General features: G+C 36.5%; 1 protein-coding gene across 2 annotated transcripts in view; it reads left to right on the top strand.

The window, feature by feature from the left end:
* The window catches only part of Zpld1 (zona pellucida like domain containing 1), a 97,901-nt gene extending 77,951 nt beyond the window's left edge, over positions 1–19,950 (top strand). Inside the window, exons 9-14 of one of the 2 annotated variants that reach the window (XM_006522132.2) lie at positions 2,641–2,738; positions 4,171–4,251; positions 10,409–10,580; positions 11,759–11,867; positions 17,112–17,141; positions 17,543–19,950. In XM_006522132.2, the coding sequence (XP_006522195.1) occupies positions 2,641–2,738; positions 4,171–4,251; positions 10,409–10,580; positions 11,759–11,867; positions 17,112–17,141; positions 17,543–17,718 (666 nt within the window). In that variant the 3' untranslated portion in view covers positions 17,719–19,950. The remainder of the gene's footprint in view (positions 1–2,640; positions 2,739–4,170; positions 4,252–10,408; positions 10,581–11,758; positions 11,868–17,111; positions 17,142–17,542) is intronic. The other variant, NM_178720.4, reaches the window with a different exon arrangement.
* The last annotated feature ends 650 nt before the right edge of the window (positions 19,951–20,600 follow it).

The following is a 20,600-nucleotide window of genomic DNA, read 5'->3' as shown; positions in this document are numbered from 1 at the left end:
TCTCATTAATTAATTCCAAACCACATTTATTATTCATTTGGGATAATACTATTTAGTCACTCAAATGTAATTGTATTGTAGTATTTAAATTTTAATGTCATTTACAATCATTAGGTATCATACTTCCTCTAGAGAAGTACATATATATATATATATATATCCATTTTGCATGCCTAACTCTGAACTCTTTTCTCTGCTTTGATGTTAGTACAGAAACAGTTGCATACTGTCTGGATACAGCTTTCTTCCTTCTGTCATGTTTATGTATAATAGGACATAGTCTATGTGTTTGAGAAAGTTATATTTATTAAAAAGGTAACTTTTATTGAAGATGAAGTTTCTATGCGTTAGATTTATTTTAACTGGAATTGTGGGCTTCTCTTTGTCTAATAAGAAAGTAACTGTTTATTTCCTGGTAAAATAGAAAGCAAGATGCCTTTTATATTTAAATTGTACCTAACTGTTAGTGTTTGATGAGTGGCTGAATAAATAGAGGCATGCAAACAGAGATGAGAAAAATCTGATGACTCATGAACAAACCACAAAGGGGTTGTATGTCATTTGCAAATGTTTTTTGACCTTACTTATTGTGAAGAGAGTCGGCATTCTTGGGGATAACATTAATGTAAACGTAAGATGCAAGAGCAAGATGGATAATGGATTGAAATTTCCTTGAAGATGTTGGAAAAGAAATCCAGAAACATTATGAATAAATATACGATCTTTCTGTTGTGGATATAGAAGCCACCACTATTTATTACATAAGTGTAGACAATGATTAACAACACAGAGGCTTGCATTTCCCCAAATGTGTCATGCAGTCTCTCATGTATCTGTCTGTCTCAAAAATGGAATGTTCCCTCATGGATGCAATTCTTTTTTTTTTTTTTTTTGTATTAGATTTTTTTCTTTATTTACATTTCAAATGTTATACCCTTTCCTAGTTTTCCCTCTGAAAGTCCCCTATCCCCTCCTCCCTCCCCCTGCTCACCAACCCACCCATTCCCATCGCTGGTCCTGACATTCCCCTACACTGGGTCATAGAACCTTCACAGGACCAAGGGCCTCTCCTCCCCTTGATTACCGACTAGGCCATCCTCTGCTACATATATAGCTAGAGCCACAAGTTCCACCATGTACTTTTTTTGATTGATGGTATAGTTCCAAGGAGCTCTGGGGTTACTGGTTAGTTCATATTGATGTCCCTATGGGGCTTCAGTCCCCTTCAGCTCCCTGGGTATGTCTCCAGCTCCTTCATTGTGGACTTTGTGCTCCATCCAATGGATGCTTGTGAACATCCACTTCTGTATTTGCCAGGCACTGGCAGAACCTTGCAGGAGACAGCTATAATCAGGCTCCTGTCAGCAAGTTCTTGTTGGCATCTGCCTAGTGACTGGGTTTGGTGGTTGTTTATGGGGTGGATCCCAGGATCCAATTCTTTTAAATGTCATATATCCAAACCCTACTGTTTTAATTTTAAAAATTCTAAATATGCTGCTTTTATCCAACCAAATAAAAGGGATATGCTCCATACCCTTTGGTGACTATAATTTCACAGTGAATGGCAAAAATAATTTTGCTGTAAAACAGCAAATATTTTGCGTTACTAATTTTAGGGAAACTAATTTTTTAAAGTTAAACGATTTAACTAAGATTTTGAGGAATTTTTCCTTTGGCATTTTATATTTTTCTTTATTTCTCTTTATTATCACCTTATAGATACAACTTTTTTATTAGATATATTCTTTATTTACATTTCAAATGTTAATAAGTACCCCCCAGAGCTCCTTGGAACTAAACCACCAATCAAAGAAAACACATGGTGAGACATGTGGCTCTTGCTGTATATATAGATGAGGAAAGGAGGTAAATGCAATTTTTGAATTTCTACTTGCTACTTTACTGTAATGTCAGGGGGCTGATAGGTATAATTTATTTAGAATTATTCTAAAATTTTTAAGGAAAAGGAAATTTTGTACAAGTCTTTTATCACAGAAACTTTGACAACTTAGAAATTATGTTGGTCTCACCTCTGTCTCTGTCTCTGTCGTTGTCTGTCTCTGTTTCTGTCTCTGTCTCTGTCTCTGTCTCTGTCTCTCTCTCAATCCCTCTCTGTCTCTCTCTCTCTTTTTCCCTGCTCTGGCTTTAAGTTAAATTTTGATAATTTTGGATTATCAGATGAGAAGTGATTCTAGATAAATGAATGATTTCACAAAGTGAGCACCTGGCACTCCAACAGTGAAAGGTTTCAATTGAAGCATATTTAATTAAAGAAAACTTAAATTAGAGACTAATAAAAGTAAATGGAGTCCTAATTTAAATCAACACAATATTGGGAGTTGAATACTAAACAAACTAATACTATTAACAATTTAATATAATTTACATGTACTAAACACTAACCATCACATGTGATTCAATCATGCAAACAAAACAATGTATGCACCCAAATCAACGTTGTGTATTCATCTTCATTTGGAGAATTTTTGCCAACATGAGGGTGAAATCAATCCCTTTGGAGTCAATTATGTAAATATATACTGATTTGAACAATCTTTGTTTCTTTAACAGTTTTAAGTATTAAAGTTTCTATGGATAGCAAGGTAATGACATGTGGATTATTTATTATTTCATCATTAGGATTCAACCTACAGGGAGCAATTAATTATCCCGAGTATAGGATTACCCTTGAAAACCAAAGTGTTTGCAGCTGTGCAAGCTACTAATCTGGATGGCAGGTAATTGTGCACCCTTACCTTGATTAGCTAAATTACTGAGCTTTCCCCAGTCATAATGTTAGCTTCTGAAGTCTTGCTTGAAATATATGGTCATTGCCACACCATTAACTCATACTAATAAAAATAAACAACAAATGATAAGGGCTAAGGGAATGCTACTCATTTTGTGTCGTTAATTGTGAAATAGCAAGGCTTTCCATAAACAAACAGGAGTAGTGACTGAAAGAGGCCATGTGGAAATCTTCTGGGAAGCCAGAATGTCCTATATTTCTTCATCAGAAAGATAGCTAGTTCAATGTCATTTGATATACCTGTGATTTTTTATTGGCTCCGAGGGTGTATTTAAAATTCATAAAATAACTGTCATAGTAAGAATCTGTACTAAAATTATGTAAAACAGTTTTTAGAAAGAACCCTGCAAATAAATAAATAAATAAATAAATAATAAATAAAACCCAACATTTGTATTTTTGATTCTGCCTAGAACATTCACTTCAACTTTCTAGGGGGAACCAAAAAAAAAAAAAAAAAAAAAAAAAACCTAAAAAACATCCTCAGAACTGAAAGGGATTATAACATGACATTGTTTAAATTAATAACAAAACCAAAGCAAACAAACAAACAAACAAAAAAACCCACAGAAACAAAACAAAAAAAAACTCCAACCCCTATATGAGAACTTAAATGCTGAAGATTTTAATTCAGCCCTTTAAAACTACGTAACTATGAAACTATGGGGTGTAGATTATGTTTTAAATTTGAGACTCCCTAGGAGATTTGTATACTGTAGAAGTGGGGTGTGACTTCACATTCTCCCTGTCCCTGTCCCATGGATTATGCAGCATGCAACTGTTTAAAATCATTTTACCAACCGTAGGAATTTCTTTTCATATTATTCACATTTATTTCCTGTGGTAATGCAATGCAGTGGGATGATGAAAGTCATAAATCTTACTCTAATATAACCCTATGGAAGAAAGCTACATATCCTCATGGCTTCTACTAACCAAATGCTATCAGGAAATCCCACTCCTATTCCCATTGAGTTGATTCATATACCAAACACATTATCTATGCCATTATGACTATATTTTATGGTATTAGAGTAACTTCCTTAAACAGTATGATTCATACTGAAATGTACCTGGGTAGCAATGTAATTCACTTTGCAGTTTTGTTTCTTTAGCTTTTGACCACCCACCTGCCTTATCTCCTGCTTTTTGTGACATTCATCTCTATTCCACTTGACAATTGTTGCTGAATTCTAAATACATAGTTTTTAGAGAAATTTTAATAAACAAGAAACTTTTGTAAATAGCAAGTAGTGAAAATATAATCCAAATGTTAAGAACTCGACTATTACTTTCTTTGGATCGATTGCCAACACTCTAGGAGGATTCTGACACCAGATCATGTTTGTTTCTCTCTGCAGATGGAATGTTTTAATGGATTATTGCTACACAACCCCATCTGGGAATCCAAATGATGATACTCGGTATGATCTCTTCCTTAGGTAAGTGTCTAAGTCTTGCTATGAAACAAAAGACCTCATTATAGAAAATTAAAATTTAATACATAGGTCAGACAAACCATTTATATAGCCCTTTAAACTTTAAAAGTTCAAGTTTACAATTTGAACTTTTCAACTGCATACAAAAGTTAAAAACAATTTGCAACACAAAATATTGATAAGTCTGTTGTAGAAGGACTATAACTAAGTTTCATCTACTAACAATGTTTTATTCATGTTTAGGAAATACAGGATATTCTACAGCCTTATATATACTGAAGACAGTAAGGTTATTGTTCTCAATAAAAGCGAGCAACAGGATGGTATTGTTAATTGGCAGCTATACTATATTATCATATGTCAAAAGGACAGTAAAACTAAAGTAATGGTTAGAAAATTTAGATCCAAAAGCACTTTTGTTCATTTATCAGTATTTAATATGAAAGTATAATATAGCCTGCTACTCTTTTTTTTTTAACCAGAGCCAATAACTTCAACTTGGTTCCCCAATAGACAGTGATAGAGTGAATGCAATCTGTGTCTAAGGAAAGGAGACATTGATCATAAAGCCATTCAATCATTCCAGCTCCCTTTCAGCATTTTTATCTGACAGCAGAACAGACTTGAGAGATAAGCAATGTCTTCTAATCACACTTGTAAAGTGCACTTGGCTCAGATCATTGCAGTTATTGACACATGATGGGTGAAGCAGAATGGGAAACCAAAGAATGTGCTCTATTGGCTAATCAAGGTTAAGATGGTGCTCAGAGGATACGGCCACACTACCACTTTTAATGTATTAGATTGCTGGAAACATTCATCTCAGCTAGGTTTTGGAGAGAAAAAAAATGTCAGTGTATATGAACAGGCTTAAAGGAGTTTGTGTTGTTTGATTTGACCCTTGTAAATGTAGACGTGTATTTTTCAGTATTTGTGATTTTGTAGTCTATCGGTTTTAGTAAGACTGTAAAGCACAGGAGTGAACTGTATACACAGCAATAAAAAATTGCCGCAGGGAATGGCAGAGAACCAATTAGTCAATGAGTTCACATAGGTGCAGCTATCATGTGGTGAGTTAGTAAATGGAAATTATTTTATAATTTTGCCCTTTCATCCTCTTGATACTTTCATTCCTGAAAATTAAAAATGTAAGAATATTAAGAAATAAAGCTTAAGAACCGACATACATAACTTTGTATATAGTGAGACTCACTTATATAAAAAGTCACTATAAGCCACAAGGTTCACTGTGGGTATTTTTAAGTGGAAAGATTATGTATCACTTCGATTTGACATTTGTTTACCAACATTTCTATAATCATCACAAATGAATCATATTGAATGTGATCATGAAACCTATGGGATAAATATGGCATTGGGTAACAACTTCTGAATTATTTTGGGTTTTCTATTTGAAAGTTTAGAGTGTAAAAGAGAGCTGCTGCTGCCTTATTTATAAAAGCCAGAAGCTGGAAGGAACCCAGATGTCCTTCAACAGAAGAATGAATGCAGAAAATGTGGTACATTTACACAGTGGAGTACTACTCAGCTATGAAAAACAGTGACTTCATGAAATTCTTAGGCAAATGGATGGATCTAGAAAATATCATCCTGAGGGAGGTAACCCAGTCACAAAAGAACACACATGATATGCACTCACTGATAAGTGGATATTATCCCAAAAGCTCAGAATTCCCAAGATACAATTAATAGACCACATGAAGCTCAAGAAGAAGGGACACTGAAATGTGGATGCTTAGAAGTAGTAACAAAATACTCATAGGAGGTAGAGGGTGAGAGGGACTTGAGAGGAAGAGAAGAAAGGGAGTGGGAAACGAGGGGCAGGATCAGGTATGAGAGGAGACAGGGATGATACCCAGAGGGTAAGGAATTTGAACAGAGGTGTGTAGCAATGGGACATAGGCAACTGGAAGTAGCCAACAGCAAGTCCCAGATGCCAGGAAAGCAAGTCTCCCAGGATGAAATTAGCTGAAACATAGGGAAAAGACAACCTGCAGAGACCATATCCAGAGGTTAGGTACTGCCCCCAGTTGGGGAATGGGGCCACCCATTCATCTCCAAATGTTTAACCCAGGAGGGCTCCTGTCTAAAGGAAATACAGGGACAAAGTGTGGAGCAGAGACTGAAGGAAAGGCCATCCAGAAACTGCCTTACCCCCTGCCTCTGGTGATCCATCCCATATTCAGACACCAAACCTAGACACAGTTGTGGATGCCAAGAAGTGCTTTCTGACAGAGCCTTTTATAGTTGTCTCCTTGAGAGGCTCTGTCAGAGCCTGACAAATACAGAGGTGGATGCTCAAAGCCAACCATTGGACTTAACACAGGGTCCCAATGGAGGAGTAAGGGGAAGGACTGAAGTAGCTGAAGGGGTTTGTAACCCCATAGGAAGAACAATATCAATCAATCAGACCCCCAGAACTCCCAGGGACAAAACCACCAACTGAAGGGTACACACGGAGGGACCCATGGCTCCAGCTGCATATGTAGCAGATCATGGCATTGTTTGGCATCAGTGGAAGGAGAGGCCCTTGGTCCTGTGAAGGCTTGATTCCCCAGTGTAGGGGAATGCCAGGGCAGTGAGGTGGGAATGGGTGGGTAGGAGGGGAAGCATCTTCATAGAAGCAGGGGAAGGAGGCACGGGATAGGGGGTTTCTGGAGGGGAAATTGGGAAAAGGGATAACATTTTAAATGTAAATACATAAAACATCTAATAAAAAAATAGGCTGCTGATGATGGCAAATCATAGAAGTGATTACAATGAATGTATCTCCTCTGAATTGGAGATACTGACAGCATCGCTGAGGTTTAACAGTTTCCAGGGCTGGGGAACATCAGAAGTGATGCTGGAGGGAGTTCTTGGAGAGTCCATAGTGGTAGATCCTGTTAAATGGAAGGAAAGAAACTCACTAGAAATGTAAAAGTTTCACCTGTGAATGTCCTTCCCTTCTTTTGGAGTCCAGGAGAATCAATGAATTCTATGAATTTCTTAAAGCTCAGCAAGGTAGAGAAAGTTCAGCTATCGCATTGCAATGCAGCTGGACACGTCTATCACTTTAAAACAGAAGAACAGAGCCCTTGAGCTGGAGAAGAAGGTCTTTACTGTTCTACTTCACTTTAGGAACCTCTGAAAGTAGCACGTCCAGCTAAATATCAACACTTGAGACAGAAACCATATCAGAGAAACCATTTTTTTTTGCAATGTTGCAAAGCACTAAAATAAACAAATTATTGAAAATGGCAGAAAAATAGTTTTAAATATAAATCCATCACAAATATCATAGAATACATGACATTTATAACTGAGTATCTCAATACTACTTTTAAAATTACTAAAAGGAAACTTCAGTAGAACTTCAGTAGATCAAATGGTTAGGACCCAGGAAAATAAAATATAAAAATAGAAGGAAAAGCAATGAAGATGGGAAAGGTGACCTGGAGAAATTTAAGGTGGAAATAGATGTCACTAGAATATATTCACATGAATAGAGCTATGGAGTAATAGAGCACGACACATGTAAGACAAAAGTAGCCAATGTAAATAAAAAGAAACAGCAAAGACAATAAGGGAGACTGGTGTAGAAGTGACAGATAAAAAATAGGTAAATGGATTAAATCATGTATTTATGGATGTCTATTTTCATTGTGTGTACACACTATATAAAATATATAAATTATATTACCCTGAAATCCTGACTTAAGGTCTAAAATAATAGAACATTGTTCAAAAATGTAATTTAAGAATACTTTCCTAAACTGAAAACATTTCATCACATTGACTTACTGAAAATATGTGCAAGGTAAAATTTAATGTTTCCTAGAGTGGAAACTAGTGAAAACTGAGAAAGACACTTTTCATGATTGTAACAAAAGTTGGAGACTTTATCCCTCAGGAAACTTAACTGAGATTAGAAAATTAGAATATGTCTCAAACAATAAGTTGGAGTGTGATTGAGGAAGGCACCTGATCCCAGCCTCTGGACCCTGTGGACATGTACATTCAAACACATACTTACACACACATGCATGCACATACAAGCACATATACACATCTATACACATACTTACACACACATGCACACACACAAGCACACATCTATACACATACTTAAATACACATCCACACATACACAAGCACATATACTCTCACACAAGCACTGTCTTAGTTAGGCTTTTACTGCTGTGAACAGACACCATGACCAAGGCAAGTCTTATAAAAAACAACATTTAATTGGGGCTGGCTTACGGGTTCAGAGGTTCAGTCCATTATCATCAAGGTGGGGGCATGGCAGTATCCAGGCAGGCATGGTGCAGGAGGAGCTTAGAGTTCTATGTCTTCATCCAAAGGCTGCTAGTGGAAGACTGACTTCCAGGCAACTAGGGTGAGGATCTTATACCCACACCCACAGTGACACACCCATTCCAACCAGGTCACACCTATTCCAACAAGGCCACACCTTCAGATGGTGCCACTCCCTGGTCCAAGGATGTACAAACCATCACAAGCACAAACATATACACACAAATAGATACACATATATACAAGTGTATGCACACATACACAATGATACATATATTTACACACACACACACACACACACACACACACACACACACACACATATATATATATATATATATATATATATATATATATATAATTATAATAATGTCCTAAAACAGAATGACTTTGTCACTTGGATATTCATAAAATGCAGAACTACCACTTGGGTTCAAAAGGGAATACACTAATAAATTTAAAATACATTAGGGAAAAGATTATTTGAAAAAATGTTACAGGCTAATGTGGTAAAGAAAAATGTCTGACTGATACCTAGAAAATGCAAACTATGAGGTAGGGAGTAAGATGCTGAGTATGTGGTCCATTAGATCTCACAGAAATAGTTCTGTAATGTTAGCAAAGGATGCGGTGGCCTGCTAGAAACAAAATATTGAATGGTAAGTTTAGAAGTAGATCTCAGAACATGAGATTTCAGTGTAGTACAGCGCTCCAATGGGAGGGGATGAACAGGGATTTAAAAGAAAAGAAAATTCCAAAACAATGAATAATTGTAAGAAAACTATCAGTTTTATACTTCACTCAATACAGCACAGTGAACCCCAAGTTGATTATTAATTTAAAATACATACAATTCAGTTTTAGAAGTAGCAGAATAAAATATATAAACTACTTCTAAAAGTTGGGGAAAACAACTTTCAATATATGTATCAAATCAGGAACCATTCTCCCTACTACATGAAAATCTTATGTGAATCAGAAAGGGGAAGGCCACAGTTGAACTTGGCAAAGGAGATACAGTTTATAGTGTATGTAAAAAGATAAACAAACGCATTTATAGTATGTACAGTACACATTACAATTATATTGGAATGTTTCATTATTATGGTCAATCAAGCAGAAAACAATCCAATAATATATGTATATATATGATATGCATATATATATGTATATATATGAAACCACATTCATAGAAGATAATGTAAATATATTAAATTATCATAGAGATATGTGTAATATTTTATACAGGTTTAATATTCATTAGTTTTTTCATTACAAGGAATGATCAAAGAAATCAATTGTACTTAAACAAGGAATTAACTAAGAAAATTCTAGCTTTTGTGTGCACTGGAACATTCTACTGTTGTTTAAAAATAATGAAAGGGATTTGTAGAATGAAATGGTTCATGTAAAATGCACTAAAATAACATTTTCTTGTATGAATATATCCTTATTTTAAAATATCCTGGAAGAATACAAAATATGTACAATAATTTTTCCCTGTTGGGTTTAGTGGTGAGTGTGGTATGGAGATGGGAGGGTGGTTTCATGATGTTTATTTTATATTACTTGGACCTGTGAGTCCTGGAGTAGTATGGCGCTCCTAAACTTGATGTTACCCTGTGGTCAGAAACTGCTTTGTTTACATTTTACGATCTATTTACACTCATCATAAGTACTTGATTTGCTTGTACCCTTCCCATTCTTCATCTGCGAAAATGCATGTTTCTAGCTTATAATGTAATGAGGGTGCCCTTTGTGTCATGCAAATTAATCCACAAGTCACAGGTGGTTGGTGCTTTCCAATGATGCCCTGTTTTTTGATTCCCCCAAAATGTAGCTGTGACAAAGATCCTCAGACCACTGTCATCGAAAATGGCAGAAGCCAGCGAGGCCGGTTTTCATTTGAAGTCTTCCGTTTTGTGAAACACAAGAATCAAAAGATGTCCACTGTGTTCCTGCACTGCCTCACGAAACTCTGCAGAGCTGATGACTGTCCTCTTCTCATGCCAGTATGTTTATAAGCCATTTTACTTTAAGTCTCTGAATTACTCTAAAGCTGAAAGACTATTAGATCTCAGGAAAGTCATAGGTCAGGGTGAACCATGAGTTGATTTGTTCATTCAGTAAGGATTTATTGATTGTTTACTTTGTGCCAAGCTGGGCAAGAAGTGGCAAAGCTGTCATGGATTTGGATTCCATTGGCTGATTTGTTAGGATCATGAAAGAATGGTCAAGAAACAAAACAAAAGCAATAATAGCAAAGGCAGATGAGTAGATGGGTTATAGTAAGTGGAGTGATTGTCCTTTGAGAAAGGAGAGGACAACTGGTGGGATAGGCAGAGGAGATGACCTGGCTGGTGATTTTGAGGATGAACCTCCAGCAGGGTAAAGATCAAGTGTGAGACAGTCCATACCAAGGATGCTCAGAAGTTACAGATACAGGTAATGGGGTAGGAGGAGCAGAAAGTGGAGGGGAACATGAGGAGGGTTGGGCTGGTTCTAGAAGATAGATTAGTGCCAGATGGTTCAGGAATACTTTCAATCAAAATTTAAAGTCTCTGAAAGATCTGGATCAAATGGGATGCAGCCATCACCAAACTGTAAATATAGTGAGTAGGGAATTTAAGAAACTCAGAACTTTTTTATTTATACATGCTTCCCAGCATTACATTAATATTCACCAGAGAACAAACATGAGTAGTTTTTCAAATTTAGATTAGCTTTAATGTTTATATTTATCCCCAATATATGTGTAAATATGAAGTTATTTCTTCCACTCATTGATTCGTTTGGTATAAACTCACTGGATCAGATGGAGGCAAAAGCAGAGTCCACATTATTTTGGTTCTGTGCTGACCAACATTTTAGGGAAGAATTTATTAAAGGCTTGAGAGAAATAAAAGTGGCAGAGTTTGATAAACACAGCTCGTTTTCAGGAGAGCTGTTGAGCTATGTAAACTAATGAGGCAGTGCACAATTACAGCGGGGAGGAAATAAGAAATGTGGTCCAAGCTAGGAGAAGAAACACCGTAGAATTTAGATGCAAAGTAATTAAATAAATGCACAGAAGGAAATGAATAAAATTAAACATGTGGTATGTCTTCCAAAAGAATCTGCTTTCCAAACGGCCATAAAGAAACAATTTTGTGCTGGGGTGGAATTTCATTTGTTTTTATTAACACCTCAGATTTGTGGCAACAGAAAAAGGAGAGATGCTCAGAGCTGGACAACGTGGGCCCCGCAGAGCACTTCTGGAAATGCGGTCCTGTCTGCAGGACCCATCATCACCCGGAGCGGTAAGAAGCCCCTCCCCCTTTTTGTATGAGAGGGAGGCAAAAATGGTGGACTACTTGGCCTCTAAGAAGTGTTCCGTGTTTCTAAACAGCACTACTTAGCGCTGAGACCAGTGAACAATTTTAATATCAAAGCAGTTTCCCATTTACCCTGTGTTTATACAAGAGGCAGTGCTGTCTTCTGTATATTTCCTCATTTTACACACACACACACACACACACACACACACACACAATTCTAAATAAAAAGAGTATCTTTTTAGAAAAGCAACCTTTTTCTCCCCTAAAGTTACACTCTCTTGTGTTCTGGAAATCCTTTCTTAAACTACTGCCATGACTTCTTTTGTGAGCTCCCTGTTTTTGTCAATCATCCTATTAAACATTGTTGAGTTGCCCGGGTTTAGTACCATTGCTTCCTCCTCTACCACGTGATACGCATTCACAAGCACACATATGTGTGTCTGAACACCATGTCAGTACACAAAAACTCTTAGGGACACAAACACTTTTTCACATGTTTAATCACAAAAGCACACAGGTGAGACAAAGGATATGGAGTTAATTTTATATGAATCTAGACACTTCCAGAAATGATTGGATAAAAACAGACATGTGGAAAATGTCACTGAAACTGAACCTGGACACCCTCGACTCTAGGTCCAGATTTTATTCTAAAATGTCATATAACTACTAATTACTATATTTTGCTGGAGATATGTTTCCTCATGTTTAGTATGTAGAGTTTTTAAAGGTAGGTTTAAAGATACTTTATAGTCTACTTGCAAATGTCTTCAAAAATTAAAAAGAACAATTTTGGTTTGGTTTATATGATAATAATGTTTTCTAAATTTTATATTAGTTGTAAGGCTGATATTATGTTTCAATTAAATTGTCTTTATCTTTTTGCTATATAATAGAAGGGAAAAAAACAGTTTTCCTGAAATACATAATTAAGTAAAAAGTTTTTTTTAGCTTAACAGTGCTTGAAATTGAGTTAATATCGTGTTTGTATAAGCATACTATTATTGAAAAGGAACCCAACAAGACCTTTAAATAATGCAGAAGATTATTAAATGTGAGATTTCAAGCTTAGTCTTTCCTCTCTGAGGATTTGTCTGAATGGTTTGAAGATGACTATTTTGTGGTTTGTTAAAGGTCCATGTCGTTATTCTATCTAGCTATAAAAAATTCCTGATAGAATTACATTGGATAGAAATCTAGCTCTTATTTCTAATAATTATGAATGCTTCAGAGTAGGCAAAACAAAACTATTTTTATATTTATGGAATATATGTACATAAATTTTCCTACTAGACATGAACTTTGAGCGAGTCTTCTGTGTCCATCCTGGATGGATGCTTAACAAATTAGTAACCTTGTCTCCTTCTTACCTGGACCGCCCATATTTAAACATTATAGATTTTAAATATTTTGTTACTGTAAAATAATTTTCAAAAGAGAACAGTTAAGAGCCTCAAACCCTAAAGCTAGCTATCCAGGTTTCCTGATTCCACCAGTCCCATATCTTACTTCCTAAAATATCTCATCTTTTAAAAACCCTTTTTATGTTGCGAGTGAGAATCTCTCAGTGTGTAGCACATATGTGTGAGGCCAGTGAAGAACACTGATGTCCCTGGATTTGGAGTAACAGATGGTCATGAACTGCTTGATATAAGTAATGGGAACCTAACTCAGATACTATGGAAGACTAGCAAGGACCCTTCATTGATGTGCTATCTTCCACATTTATTTATCCCAAGAGCACAAAATACCTAGCAGACTGCTTCTATTGTCATGCTCCGAGTTCCTCTTTTCTGGTTTGTGAACTGTTTCTACATCAAGCATGCCCAGAATCTGACACGTGAGAAGTTAGCTTTCTCCACTGGCAAAACCTGAAAGAATCATCTTCAGATCCTTGTGACAATTTTTGGGTCCTTCTGTCTTGCTCTACCTCATTTCATTTTGCTATTATTTTGATTAATAGCATAAGGTTAGTCTCCACAATGGCCTCATTGCTTACAGTTTGATATATTAACAGTGGAATGCTCCAAGAACCATGTAGCCTTAAAAGTTCCACAAGAATCTAGAAGTCAAGCCATGTCTACACTTAGACAAATCCCATGCAAACTTAATATTCAGCTTCATGACCAGAGTTATCCTTTTCCCTTTGGCTTACGAGAGTTTTTGCTTGAGTCTTCTAAAAGTTATCCCTCCGGGTAAAATGATGGGTTTTCTATCGGGAAGTCCATTTCAGTCTTGGTTTGCCTCCTATAAAGTCCTGATCCTTAGAAGTTTTGCTTAATTTACTAAGTGAGCCAGCCAATTTTTTTCTGGGGAAATATCTGGCTTAAGTCACCTCTACTTAGTTGAAAAACTTTAGGAGCTTCTTTGGTTTTGCTTTTTAATGAAATCAAATCTGCTTGGGTTATTTTTGCACTCAAAACTATCCCTTTTGTTAGGTCATTTGTAAAAATGTCCATATATTTTGAAATGTAAAATCCTTAAAGTTTCTGCAGTGATCTTACTAAAAGCTTCCAAATGTTAACATTTGTAATGCATACTTGGCTGTAGTGAACAGTTCTGGTACAAATTCTGGAAAACCATAACACTTAATTGTTTTGCTAACATAAGTTGCTATGAATAACTCAAAGCTTGAACTATTGTTCAAGTAGTATCATTAACTTTTGGGGTAGTTAATAATTCACACTTATTTAGTCTCTACATAGAACAGGCACTCTGCTAGAAACTAGAAACTAACCACAAAGTTGACCCTTAAGGGATGTGGAGTTCAGAGCTAGACTATTAACACACATTATACAATGGGAAATTTTAGAAGTTTAGTGCCTTTCTAAATGTAAAATATAGAGTTCATTAGGCAACATAAGCAATTACACACTTTTTGAGTTTGCCAGAGATAAGGGAAATATTTATTCTGCATATATCTTCCCAGTGAGTACTGTTTACATATTTTCACTTAGTACAGCTTTTTAGATGGGGTGTGAGGAGGAATACATCATTGCAATGTATACGCCATGTCTGGCTTGCACAGCTGTGGTACTGCTACTATTGCCTCTGCCCTGTGAATCCTCTGACAGTTGAATACTCTTTGCACATCTCACTGAGTTTAATATTCAAACTTTTCTAATTCCTCCAGCCTTCATGCCTTTCTTTTGGCACATATGCACACATCAAGACCAATAGGACTGGAGGGAACACAGAAGCCCATGGTGACTTAACACTCCTAGAAAATACCTGCCTCCTCTTTGGGGCTACACATTGAGTTTTATTACAACAACACAGTAAATTAAAGGATATCAAAAACAACAAACAGAAAGCCAATCCTGTACAAAAGATGTCATTCAAAGGAAATTTCAAACTACATCTTAATAGTACATGATTTGAATGCAGCTATCTGACAGCTGTACAATGCTTTTATCTTCTCTGCTCTAGAAGCTGGAACTAGTGCTCCCATTTGACATGAGAGGTTTGGCCCTAACACACAAGAACATTTTGTCCATAGCAAAGTGTTCATGGGGGTATCCAGAATATTGTTTTTTCAGTAGTGTGTGGTAGGGAGAATGCAGAAGTTTTGATTCTTTTAGCCTCAGGATGAAGAAAATAGTGTGTGTGTATGTGTGTGTGTGTGTGTGTGTGTGTGTGTGTGTGTGTGTGTGTGTGTGTGTGTGTGTTTTGGAGGAGTCCATTCTTACTTAGCATCTCTGTTTCATTCTGGACACTTCATAGGAAGGAGCTATTTACTCAACGCAATCTAAAAGGAATTAAATGTACACCAGAAAGGACATATAAAAAGGATTCCAGCTTATCTTATAAACAGGACATGAAAGTCTTTTGGATGAATTGCCACAGTCCATTCATCTCCTTTATTTCCATGAGAAAGGAAATAACTATATAGAGATGTTAGGTGAAGGTTAGAATGTTCCTGTGAGTGTCATTTTTCTTTTTCTTTTTCCTTTTTTGTCCTAATACAATGCAGTGCACATTGTAAAACAGCCTCTGAGTGACACCAATGTACATTGTAAAGCATCCCCAAATGAATGTTTGTGCACATTGTAAAGAGATCTCTGAGTGAATGGCATATTAGCTTTGAAATCTCTATTTTAGGACATGATAACAGAACTATATTTTTTTGCTGCAAATCAAGTATCTGAAAGCAAACAGAATCAGATATAATAAAAATTTCCCTGGGGAAAGTCTAGAAATAATTTTGTTTATGAAGATTAATATCTCAACCATGAAATATTTTCTATACTTGGTCAATTTATGTTATTTTAGAAAAAAGACAGAACTGGAATTATGATGTTAGCACATGTTCACTTTGCCATAGAGGCAATGACAGATAGAAATTTCTTCACTTGTAAGATGGTTGTAGCAATAATATCTAAGCCATATGGCTAACATGCAGGTTAAATATGGCAACCCATGAAATAGCACTCTATGGTCACAATGGTGTTACACAGTGTATTAAATGTAAAAAAAAAGTGTTTAATCACAAATAATCAGCTATGCATATCTTATTATTTAAGCAACAAACACACATGTACACACTAACATGAATATGAAATACTCTAGTTGGAGGTTAATTTCAATATGATTGCAAATTGGGCAGTAAGATTGGGGGAACTCAGTATACGTGCTCATTGCTGCTATGGTGTTCACCAAGGAAAAGTGAAAGTCAACAGCTCCAACCTTCCACTTGGCCAAGAGAACTGTCACCCAAGCTCAGGGACCCACTTGGCCCTTTGTTCAGTTACTAGGTGTGAATTTATCTTCTTGGATCTCAGAATGATGTTTTTGGAGATTATGTTAGGCAAATGGGCAACACTTAAAATAGAGTGACATTAAATAATGAACATTTCTCTGTAGCAGAATAGCACATGGCAGGTTATAGACCCATAACAAAATGTAATAGCTATTAACAATTAGTGCCCTCACCAACCTGGCAGAGAGAAAATGATGAAACAATGTTGGCAGGAATGAATACAGTATAATATGTTTTGTGATTATATTTGTAGAAATTGAGGATGAAATTCCATATAGGAGGAGAAGAAAATTGGAAAATAGAAAGGTTTATGGGCTTTCATTCATGAATACTCCATGGACCTCGGGTGAGGGGTTGGTAAAGAAAATAAAGAGAGATGGAGTTTATTAACTTATAGAGTTGGAACACACAAAAGCAAATGTGTGCACAGACATTTTCACTTCTATTTTTCTATTATCTCTCCTCAGATGAGACTCCAACCAACAATTCACAGCTTGGTAAGATAATTAGCAAATAAAAGTGCTATGTTTCAAGATGTTTTGGTGATCTGTTATGAAACTGTACCTGACCAGTATATTGAGTTCTAGTTTCCCCAATTGGCTAAGTTTTAAATAACAGTTCACAGAGAATTTTAAAGCCATACGTGATGTGTTGGTCAATTTTTATAAAACCTTTAGCTTTTTATTTTGGTTTATTTCATTACTGGGATATCAAACTTCTGATCCATACAGTATTTTGGGTCTTTGATTGAATTGTAGTTAATACATAATGTATTAATAGCACGCTCCAGTGTGCTGCTGTGAAATACTGGTGAGGGATATTCTATAGGAGCCAAGTGGGAAAGCTGTGAGTAAAGTGTGTCTTGAAGACTGTATAAGAGTGTATGTGCTTCTTACAGGTTCGCTGAGTGTGCCTCCCTTTCAGCTGAATGCCGTCACCAGCTCTCTGATATCAGGAATGGTCATTCTGGGAGTCCTGTGTTTCTCTCTCCTCTTGTGTTCACTGGCCCTTCTACACCGAAAGGGATCTACCAGCTTGGTATTGAATGGTGTAAGAAATCCTGTCTTTGAGTGACAGTGACTGGTCCTGCTCCAGAAGGAGGGTGTCACTGACCATTCTGTGTGACTGTGGTCAGCAGTCCATCTGAGTTCAATGACAGCCACCCTTGATATTTTTTAGGTTAGGTTGATATCTTGTTGTAGCTCATGAGTGTTAACCTAGGGAAAGACTTTTGATAGTATTGCTACTGCCACCTATGTAAGTGGCCAACCCCACTTTCTTATCATCAAAGGGCACATTGACAGTAAATAAAAATATTGAGGACTTAGACCTTAAAAGGTCAGTCATTTTTCACTTCATTTGTAATTTCTGTTGATGGTTGGTATTAGGGGTCAATCTAGCTATAGAGGAAAAAAAAAAGAATTTGTTCCATTTTTCTGTAAGCAGCAAAGCCCAATGCAATGGTTTTAAATTAGTGTGTCTTGTCCAAAAATGAAAGTTACCTTTTTATTTTAAATTCCAGGTAATTCCAGCTTAAGGCTACATTTTAAAGGGACATTTGTGAGTTACCTACTATTTCTACTGACCTACTGTGTCATGGGTTGATTTTTAATCCTGATGACATTTGTTTCAAAAGGAAACACCAAAAAAACTACAAATATGCTTGGAAAATCTATTCACATAACAAATAGTTAAAGTGGTTTTTAATGTTCAAAGGATGCATTGTGTGTTAGGAAATTATTCCTTTGGCTAGCAATGGCTGTGAAGCTTCATCCTGGTACATATGGGGCCATCAGCACAGGGTAACTCACCTGCCAGTTAAACACTCAGCTTCCATGTAGTCAAGGGCACTGTGCGAAGGGTGTTGCTAATTCACAAGTGATTACGTGAGCAGCAGACATTGTCAGCACCATATAAGCATGATGCTCCCATTCGGGTCCCCCAGCAGGCCAGAATTCTTTTTATCCTAGAACAAAGAGGAAATACAGAGTAAGTGTTGTTTGTAGAACATTTTAGAAGCCAACATGAAAAAGATGTTCCTTTGTTCAAGACTTTTTATGAGAGGTAGGGAAATGAATGATCCAAAGGGGCTTTCTTTATAAGCCATCACTTTTTTTAGATGCTATAATCACTACACAATGAACAGTAGCTTCACCTAGTACTAAACTCTGAGAGCATTTAATGCCTTAACAGCTTTGCCAAAAAAAAAATAATGTTTAAACCAATTTTTAAACAAGTCACGTTCAACACAAAAGCAAAAAAAAATTTGTCTTCAAATTATTTTCACAATTGAACAAGTAAAAGAACTCAGTGACATATATCAAAGTCAGGTCTGTGCAGCTCCTGGGAGTGCTGCATTAACTGTAGAAATTTGATGTCATGACACTGTTATCCATTATTCAGGACAGATTTTAATATGCCATATGTTAATCAATGTGCAATTTTAGATTTGCTTCAAGAGGAGTATGTACACTGCCAATTAATATAATAATTAAATCAATCACCGAGTTTAAAGACCACCCTTTCTCCAATTTGCTTGAATATTTCAGGAGCAAGTGTTTATATTACAATAATTAGCAATATAATTACCTCAACTCTTCTATTTCAAGGTGGGTGGCATGAAGTGAAAAAAAAGAACCTGAAGGAAAAGAATCCTGGATAATTTCTTTAATAGTAAACAAAAATTAAGCCACTTAAAAAGTCAATCTCCCCTTTCATTCTGTCCTCCTTCTGTGGTAACATGATTAGCTGATCATCACACCGTATGACTTTCTGTGTACATGGACAGTACTGGAATACTGTGGCGAACCTATCTTAGACGCCTTGGATTAGTAGTAGTTCAAGCTTAAGCTCTGTGACCAGTGCAGTAGGTCACTGAAGCTGGCTTGTCTGTTTGAATTCTTTGCCTTTGGATGGCTATTGCTTCAGGTTTTGTCTCTTAAATGCTACACTTCATTCATGGAACTGAATAATCAACAAACCCTACGCTTCATTTCACAGAACAGAAGATGCAACACACACCGTTTTTGAAACACCTCAAAGCCTCATCTTTTCTTTTGCTGCCCTTTTGTCATGAGCAAGAGAAGCAAAGCTATGAGCAGGTTTGCTTCATTCGGCTTTGCCCTGTAATACTCAAATGGTAGGCTCTGTTTTAGTTACTCTGAGTTTTTTTTCCTCCTTTTTGGTTTTTGTAGTAGGAAGACCTTACAAATATGTGCAAATGTCTTTTCAGTTTTAATACCTCAAACTGTTTTATTGCGCTTCAGGGGTAAGGTCTGATGACATGTACAAAATTAATAAAAGTAATTTGAAATGAATATTTTGGAAGTATTAGCTTGTTTTATTTAAGACTGCATTTCTTCTTCCCGCTCCGTGTATCCTATTCTTTTCTGGAATTCTGCGAATGAACCAGTAAACATCAGCAAGGAAGGTGGGTGGTTCTGTAAACGGATGAAGTCTGTCCTAGATACACTGAGCTTGCTAGCCATGGAGCTGATTTGGGGTCTTCACTGGTGGTCCTTCACCTGGAACTTGAGTTCTGACTAAGTTGGACTTCCATACTTCAGTGGGTGTAGTAAAAGTGAAGGATCTTGGCTTCTGTGTAGTTACAGATCCCACTGGTTTTAAGGTCATCCTCCCGCCCCTCCCCCCAGTCCTCCCCCCCCCCCCCCCCCCCCCGCTCCCCTGCTCCCCTGCTCCACACACACACTCAGGGAAGGTGAGGTGAGAAGAAACAGAGTATTGAAGAAAGCTTCTTTTCAGGTCTAAGTGAGATCTTGTCGAATGCTTTTTCCGCATCTAATGAGATGATCATGTGGTTTTTGTCTTTGAGTTTGTTTATATAATGGATTACATGGATGGATTTCCGTATATTAAACCATCCCTGCATCCCTGGAATAAAACCTACTTGGTAAGGATGGATGATTGCTTTAATGTGTTCTTGGATTCTGTTAGCG

The sequence above is a fragment of the Mus musculus genome, chromosome 16 (assembly GCF_000001635.26).
Source record: "Mus musculus strain C57BL/6J chromosome 16, GRCm38.p6 C57BL/6J".
In the NCBI taxonomy this organism is placed as follows: domain Eukaryota; kingdom Metazoa; phylum Chordata; class Mammalia; order Rodentia; family Muridae; genus Mus; species Mus musculus.
This window is presented reverse-complemented; position numbering and strand designations above follow the sequence as displayed.